The sequence below is a fragment of the Ursus maritimus genome, unplaced genomic scaffold (genome assembly GCF_017311325.1).
Source record: "Ursus maritimus isolate PB19 unplaced genomic scaffold, ASM1731132v1 scaffold_18, whole genome shotgun sequence".
Lineage (NCBI taxonomy): Eukaryota > Metazoa > Chordata > Mammalia > Carnivora > Ursidae > Ursus > Ursus maritimus.
Window position 1 is genome coordinate 29,251,632 of NW_024424230.1, and position 8,730 is coordinate 29,260,361.

General features: G+C 36.3%; 1 protein-coding gene across 1 annotated transcript; it reads left to right on the forward strand.

Annotated features, from left to right (window-relative positions):
• The first annotated feature begins 1,025 nt into the window (after positions 1–1,025).
• SYT4 (synaptotagmin 4) lies at positions 1,026–8,447 on the forward strand. Its single transcript, XM_008691429.1, has 4 exons — positions 1,026–1,213; positions 4,165–4,979; positions 6,659–6,779; positions 8,114–8,447. The coding sequence occupies exons 1-4, from the start codon at positions 1,180–1,182 to the stop codon at positions 8,419–8,421; spliced, it is 1,278 nt and encodes a 425-aa protein (XP_008689651.1). The 5' UTR covers positions 1,026–1,179; the 3' UTR covers positions 8,422–8,447.
• Positions 8,448–8,730: the final 283 nt, after the last annotated feature.

Genomic DNA, 8,730 nt, shown 5'->3' on the forward strand with positions numbered 1-8,730 from the left:
TGGAGTTACAACCTGAGTTCTCTCCTTTGGAAAATTGCTAAACATTTGTTTTAAAAGGCACACTCTTCAGATTAAAATTAAACAGAATCTGACACCATATAGTCTCCAGTTCCTCAACCCCAGAAATATCAGCAGTTCAGAAAAAAATAGTTTCCTTTAAAAATAACCAATAATTATCAATTCTTTCATTTTCATTGTTGGTCTGACTCTTGTAACTATTTTGCACAATCCTATTAGAAGTCAGGGCTTTTCACCAGAAATGTCATTCTAGAAGCAGTCTCATTATATGCAAAAGTCATAACGGAGAGTGAGTCTGAATACAGAAGGGATTATTCCCATCTGTTCCTAAGTACTTTAACTGGTCAAATGTCAGATATTAAAGGGAAGAGAGCTGATAGACAGATGGAGCAACAGCATCAGCAAAACATTTAGACTATTTATTAGAAAATAAGTGATTATGGTGGAAAAACTGTTGTCTTATTTCAAATGGATCAGTGTGCAGTGGATTCTTTTCTAACATAGTTATAAAATATCAAAGAAAAATTTAGAAAGTGAGAAACATATTTCTGGATGTCACAATGTTCATTTGATGCAGAAATTTCTCTCGTCTCACTGTTACCCTAAATCATCTCTGTAAATTGCATTATTCTGATAACTCACAGACACGCTTTTACTGATCTTGATGATCAGAAGATTTTATATTAGAAACTGACAGGAATGAGTTTGGGGGCTCATCTCCATGTGCCTCTGAGTCCCCACAGAATAGCAAAGCTAATCTCCAGTAGTCCAACAGTTAAAATAATTGATGAGTATGTGTTGAATCCTCAGGAGAGAAGGGAGGAAGAAAGAAGGAGAGGAGAGGCTTGGAGGGCGGAGGGGAGGAGGGCAGGTGCTGATTTCAACCCTGTAGCGTCAGGATTGCGTCAATTCGGGTTTCAGCCACGTCTAGAGTCTCAGAGACGAGCTTCTCAGAAGAGCCAAAACAGGAACAGGGGTGGCAAATCACTGTGCGAGGGCGAGTGGACCTCCCTCTTTGCCTCCTCCCGTTCCCGGCGCAGGTCCCCTGAGCTCTGCGCTGTTGTTTTCAGCACTCGGGAAAGCCGGCGCTTCAGATCCAGGCAAGTGAATCAAGCCAGGGAGTTATCCGTTCAGCACCTCGGACAGAACACGCAGCAAAAAATGGCTCCGATCACTACCAGCCGGGAAGAATTTGGTAAGCAAGTTACTCAACTTATAACTGCGGCTGTTTCTTGAATACTCCAGGGTCGGCTGTGATGTTGTTGTTGTTCTTCTTCTTCTTGTTTTTCCAGGAGACGTTGAATATAGATTTCCTAGGTAGTTAATCTGAAAAGAAAATGAGAACTGTAAGGGGGCAATCTTGGCTTTTTTTTCTCTGTTGTTTCTTCCTTCCTTGCTTTCTCCTTAAAATCGCCTTCTGCTAGGGAGATTTTACATCCAAGAAGTTCCTAAACGTTCAGGTAGCTCTGTAAATTGCAGCATGCGCTAAGTAAAGGAAAGGGAGTCTGTTGTTTGTTGTTGGTTTCATTAATTCTGTAGGTGATTTTTATTTGTAGGTAAATCTGTTTTTAACTTACCAGGAGAAGCCAATGTTTCTGTGATTACATAAGGGTTTGATCTCGGTATAAAATAATTTGTATGTTGGGGGTTTGGGTTGTATATTTTATATAGAGTGTACGATAAGGTTGTTTTTCTCTGCTCTGTTTTTCTTGTATCCTTGAAATATGTTGCTAGTGGAAGACACAGAATCCTATGATGCTAGGCTTAAAGTGATATTTGAAATGAACTGGCTTGGTCCATTGCGTTTCACAGGTGAGGTAACCAAAGCCCAGAGATGTGAGGGAAGTGTTGCAGGTCAAACAGTTAACTAAAAGCTACTGGAAAGTAGAATTAGGAATCTTGTTTTCCAGTTTAATTTCCCTTTTCCTATACCAAATTTTTGGCACATTCTCCTTCTCTCAGTAAATAAAATCAGATGTACTTCAAATTAAAAAGTAGCAGTTTTAGGTCCCATTATATTCCAAAGACAAGAGGTGGAGTTTTACCTACTTTACAAGTATTCAAAAAAAAAAAAAAAAGAGGAAATTTTATAGAAGTTTGTGAATAAGGAATGATATCTATGAGTACATGATAATTGTTATTAAACTGAGTGAAATGACTGAAGTCTTTACTCTCAAAAGCTTAAGACCTTATCAGTAGAGAATACACAGGGAGTACATGCGTCTTTCCATGATACATTGAATATTTTGCCTTGTGACTTAAGTATTGAATTGAGACAATCTGTGACATTATATTCAGAAATGAGTTTCCTTTACAGCCTTCCATTTGGGTGATTGAGTTTATATTGTTGTGATGTTTATTCCCGATTTCTGATTTGAAAATAAGAAATTTTCTAATACTGAGGCATTTTCAGAGATGGTGCTAGGGAAAAATATGTTCTAGCTTGGGCCATCAGTCTATTTAGAAAAAAGAGAGGGGGGATCATTTTCTATTGCTTTTATTGTTCTCCTCGCATTGGCTAAAGAATTGCCTTAGTTAATGACTTTGGTTTTGCTTCCTGGCCTTAGATTATTAGAGAGTCCAGGAGTGGATCCCCCCCCCCACAAAGACTTGAATAGGAGGAAAAACTGAAAAGCTGATACTAAGTTTAGCTGATTATCTTTAGCTCTCGCCTCATTCTTTTTCTGAGGCATTCGCTGCTTTTTCTACTTGGGGAATTCAGAGGTTTATTTTTCATCTTTACATGATCAGTTTCTTGATCTAATTAAACTATGGAATTTTTTATTGTTTTTTAATCTTATATATGTCTGCTCTTGTCATTACTGATTCTTATATTCTTTGAGTTTAGTTTTGAAATTATGAAGTAGATAGGCAGAAGATTTGGGGGGATGGGGAAAGGGAGTAACAAAAGATTGTTCTTTAAGGGGTTATTCAAACAAGGCTTAACCCTTTCCTGACTGGGACTTCTAACTTTACTATTCATTATTTGGGATAAAAATAGATAAGAATGAAACTAAATGCAGATAATATTACCTTAGTTGTATTCACTATGATTATATTAAACATTGACTCTATCGATGCACTGTGTCCAGATACAGCAATACTGCTTTTACTTACACAGTGTTACTAATCATTTGTTGGAGGAATATGCTTACATATGGGACATGATAAGCTTCATGCATAATCAGTGTTACCTAACGTCAGTAATTTAATGTGCCTTCATTCAAGGAAAGAATGCCAAGTTCAATTTTATTACCATTTGCCATGTGGAAAAATGTTAGAAAAAAAATCAGTTACATAAAATAGAGCTCTAAATTATCTATACTCTTTTCAATACATGTTAAGGAGTGTTATTCATTTGTAACCATTGTTTTATTTTTATCCCACTTAGGTATAATTAATTTGTACTTTGGATAATTCAGTATTTGAGAAATTTTGGGTCTGTATACAAGGAGTTTGCAGTGGTATAAGTTATATAATGTTGTTCATCTTTTTTTGTTCTTTTTTCCCTAATATATGTAACGTTTCTCTTACCAGTGTTCCATAATTGGGATGGAAATTACTGATGAGTTTGTGATAATAGCAGATAATGTTCCTCCATTTCTTAAAATTCCTGGAACCACTAGCCCCTAGATGTTTCCTGGTTGAATCTGGTATAAATAATGAGCTACTAAGAATACAAAATCTCTCAGTATTTGAAGAATGTGCATTTAGAGTTTCATAGTCAGTAAAAATTGATGCTTCTGGAAAGCCTCAAAATGTCAAGAAAGCATAATGAAATTAGTACTGACCTATCATGCTGTAGTTGACTCATGTTATCTGAGAAAACAAAGGTAGGTCAGGGTCATTTAGCATCCCTCATCCCTGACCTAAGCCCAGTTTCATCTTTTCATTTTATTTATGAAAAAACTACTGAAATGAAGAAGTTTCTATCATAGTGTGTATTTTTTTCTGTGTGTCACACAGTGTATGTGTTTATTCCTAAAGGTGATATGAAATGTGTACATAACTCATACATAGAACAGTCAGAAAGTAATCCAATCTGTGCAACCTACAGCAATTCCCAGCTCCGGCATGCTTTTCAAATAGGCTCATATCTTCAGCTCTGCTCCTTTAATATATGTTATTGGTCATTTGATTTTTCAGATGAAATCCCCACAGTGGTGGGGATCTTCAGTGCATTTGGCCTGGTCTTCACAGTCTCTCTGTTTGCATGGATCTGCTGTCAGAGAAAATCATCCAAGTCTAACAAGACTCCGCCATATAAGTTTGTGCATGTACTAAAAGGAGTTGATATTTATCCTGAAAATCTGAGTAGCAAGAAGAAGTTTGGAGCAGATGACAAAAATGAAGTAAAGAATAAACCAGCTGTGCCAAAGAATTCATTGCATCTTGACCTTGAGAAGAGAGATCTCAATGGCAATTTTCCCAAAACAAACCTTAAAGCTAGTAGCCCTTCTGATCTGGAGAATGTGACCCCAAAGCTCTTTTCAGAAGGGGAGAAAGAGGCTGTTTCCCCTGATAGCTTAAAGTCTAACACTTCCGTTACTTCAGAAGAGAAGCAGGAGAAGCTGGGAACCCTCTTCTTCTCCTTAGAGTACAACTTTGAGAAGAAAGCATTTGTGGTGAATATCAAGGAAGCCCGTGGCTTGCCGGCCATGGATGAGCAGTCAATGACCTCTGACCCGTACATCAAAATGACGATCCTCCCAGAGAAGAAGCATAAAGTGAAAACCAGAGTTCTGAGAAAGACCTTGGACCCAGCTTTTGATGAGACCTTTACATTCTATGGGATCCTCTACACCCAGATCCAAGAGTTGGCCTTGCACTTCACAATCTTGAGTTTTGACAGGTTTTCAAGAGATGATATCATTGGAGAAGTCCTCATTCCTCTTGCAGGAATTGAATTATCTGATGGAAAAACGTTAATGAACAGAGAGATTATCAAAAGAAATGTTAGGGTAATTCATTTTTAGTACTTAAAGTATTTATATCTAAACAATCTCTTACGTAGCTTTTTTTGTGTCTAGAGGATTTTATACATATCATCTTTACCATGTTTACTTATTATTCATAATCAAATGGGGGGCAAGGGAATAAAGTTGATGAAAGAAAATTTAATCCACAACTGAAATGCTTAAAATATTTTAATTATATAAAATAAATAGGCATCCTTTATGGATACTTAAATAACACTTATATAAATATTTCTGTTACTTTCTATCATAAGTATTTTGACTAGGACTGCCACTTAACCTAAAATGCAGGCAAATATTTCTTATTCATAAAACAAGTTAACAAAGATGTTTCAAGGTCAGCATAATTGAAATGGAAATTGAAATTTAAAATTAAATCAATTTATCCTGAGGATTTGGAAGTTGTATTGACTTTTCATGGAATTGCTTTTCAAGGAGGAGACATCACCTCATATTGAATTGTAAATGTTCATCACTATGTTGTATGACAAGAAGTGAGTTACTCTTCCTCTGTAGTTATTCTGCTTTAGTAGTTCTGAGACTATTAGACAATGATAAGATATCAAATTTAATCCTATTTCCCCTTTAAATATAGCTCTCAATTGATATAAACTGTAGTACTTCACAGTAATTTGTTTCTATAAGGCATGATCTTATAGAATACCATATGCTCACCTTTGTTTCTTTGTTGAAATTAATGAAAAGTCAAGGTTCAAAAACTTAAGTAGCTCGTTTGAGACACCAAGCTGTTTAGCGGCACACTAGGAATAAAGATCTATTCCCAGCTCTTATTCTTCTTGGATTTCTTATTCATATAATGACCCCATGTCAGTTTTTGTATAGAGATTGAAGTTTTAGGAGCTCTGGCCAGCCGTCATTCTTAGTTACAATCTAGCCCTGAGTTTGTATTTTGTTAGTATCAGGTAAAACTTGTAACTTGAGTTCTTGGTCTTCTTACCTAATGTCTTTAAAGTACAAATAAAATCTAAGTAGTATACAAAGAAGGATCTTATGATGCTCTCCAAAAACAAAGCATTGAATATTGGGTCAGTTCCCTCCAAAACTTAATTCATTTCTTGGATTTGAATGAGGACTTTGAAAAGTGGTGGCTGGGGACAGAGAATTTTAACTCCATCAGCCCTGTGGGGTAGGAGATGGTAGCAGTCAGAATAAATTTCAGTTGGTCTGAATTCAAATTCCAGTAATATCAGTGTTTTTTAAAAAATTGAAATCAAACTGTCATTTTGCCGTACACAGATCCATTCAAATGATTAGACAATTTTTATTACTTTTAATAACTTCAAAAAGTGGTTATTTAGTTAAAAAGCAAAAGAAACAAACAACACCAACACCTCCGTATAGGCTATACTCTAAATATTCTTTTAAAGATTTCTAGTAATGGGTGTGGCTAACTCCTTACAAATTTTAACATACTGTAGCACCTAAAACCACCACAAGATGGCAGCCAGTTGTTTTTAGAGGGTGATAGTACTGTACAAACGCTTGTAGTTACTCTTGAATTTCTTAGCATATTAAAATAAAAATAAGGAGGAAAATTTCATTTAAATAACAATATTATATTGCTTTAAAATATTACTGTAAGTACAAATTTCAAAACAAAAAATAATAATAAAAATACTTATACCACATCTCTCTTTGTTTAGAAGTCTTCAGGACGGGGTGAGTTACTCATCTCTCTCTGCTATCAGTCCACTACAAATACTCTCACCGTGGTTGTTTTAAAAGCTCGACACCTGCCTAAGTCTGATGTGTCTGGACTTTCAGGTAAGAATGCTTCTGAAAAATTCGGTCTCAGTGTATAAGTGAGTAATACTTTGGGCAAAATAGTTAGCAACCAACATGATTTTTGTCTACCTTTTACTCAAAAGCACAAGTGATGTGATTGTTTTTCTGTTTCTCATTTAATGAAATAACAATGTGAGCCAATACCATTAGCAAGAAAAAGAACATAGTCCTAACGTCTAAGCCATTGCTAATCCATGGTAGATGTCTGACTGTGTGGGTTTGAAGCAGAAAGCAGTGATAAATGCTGAGGTGAGAGGTCATTGCCAAAAATATAGCAATAGTTCGGGAAAAGAGTTCTTAATTTTAGTATTTTTGGTGAGCCTGCCCACACTTACACTTCTATTGGGTTTTTTTATTATTTTTCCTTTAATTCCTTATGTATCTGCTTTAAGCATTAGCTTTTAGTTTTGTGACCAATTAAAAAAAAATTCCTTGTTGTATCTCATAGTGAAAAGAACACATGACCTATGGGTTAAAATGATCTGAGTTCAAGTCTAACCCTTCCATTTTAGCATATGATCTTGGCTATGTTTCATAATCTCTATACAAACTAGATGTAATAATACTTACCTTGAGGGGGATTGCGAAGACTAGAAAGATATACTTCGTTAAATAACTTCTAGTTCTATTATTATTACTACTGTTGTTTAACAATGGCAGTTAAACACATGATCTTAAAGGTTTAGATTAGGAAGCTAAAATGAACTCACATGCTTCAGCCGGAAAGAGGCAGAAATAATATAATTGAATGTGTGGTAAGGTAGCATGATCCTAAAATCCACACCTCAAGGGTGACACGGGGAAGATCAACACTGGAAAACAGGAAGCAAACCCAGCTGGTGATTAAAGAAGCACAGAATTTAAAGCACAAAAGGACATTGCCATTGTGAATTCTAAATGCCTGTACAACAGAAAAGCAGAGCGGTAGAGAGACTCACCCAAAGTCATACAACTCAGGCAGGTTAGGTCTTGTCTAATGTTTTTTTCTTCTGTCTTATTTTCTGTACTGAGTTATATGTAATCAGAATGAGCCATTAGAATTCTTTTTATGTTATCTCTTCCTCTTACCATTATACTTCCTTTCCCATCCTGAGGTTTAGAACTGTTTTCTCTTCACATTGCATATTCTTACTTGTTTTCAATTTGTTGACAGTAGAGAGGCCAGGCTTGATCCATGTTTTCACTTTGTTCTGACTCATTTTCATTGCAATCTCATTTTATTGGCATGCAGTGGTCTCTCAGGGCACCATTATGTTGAGATCAACTCTCCAGCCAGGTCCTGCCAGTATAATGTCTGTCGTTTACCATTGCAGATCCCTACGTGAAAGTGAACCTGTACCATGCCAAAAAGAGAATCTCGAAAAAGAAGACTCATGTGAAGAAATGCACCCCCAATGCAGTGTTCAATGAACTGTTTGTCTTTGATATTCCTTGTGAGGGTCTTGAAGAGATAAGTGTTGAGTTTCTGGTTTTGGATTCTGAAAGGGGATCCAGAAATGAGGTAATAGGGCGGTTGGTCCTAGGAGCAGCAGCGGAAGGAACAGGTGGAGAGCACTGGAAAGAGATCTGTGACTATCCCAGGAGACAAATTGCCAAGTGGCATATGCTCTGTGATGGGTAGCGTCCTAGCCATGGTGAGTTGGAACTTAATGATTTCTACTAGGCAAGGAGCAATTTTCTTTCTCTTTTTTTTTCCCTGATACGTGATTGCAAGCTTGTGACAATAAGCTGCCCTTTTGTTGTTGTTGTTAGAAATGGATTGAATTAGCGGACCAGAAAGTAACTGTAAATGTGTATCATGATATTTTCCCCCAATATTCAAGAAGTTGGATAAATTTTCATGAGGTATTCAATCTCTTCTGCAGGTTGCCAGAGTAGCCAAGCATTTTATGAATCCAGCAGTGCAGTCCCAAGCTGTGGATGTGGTTTA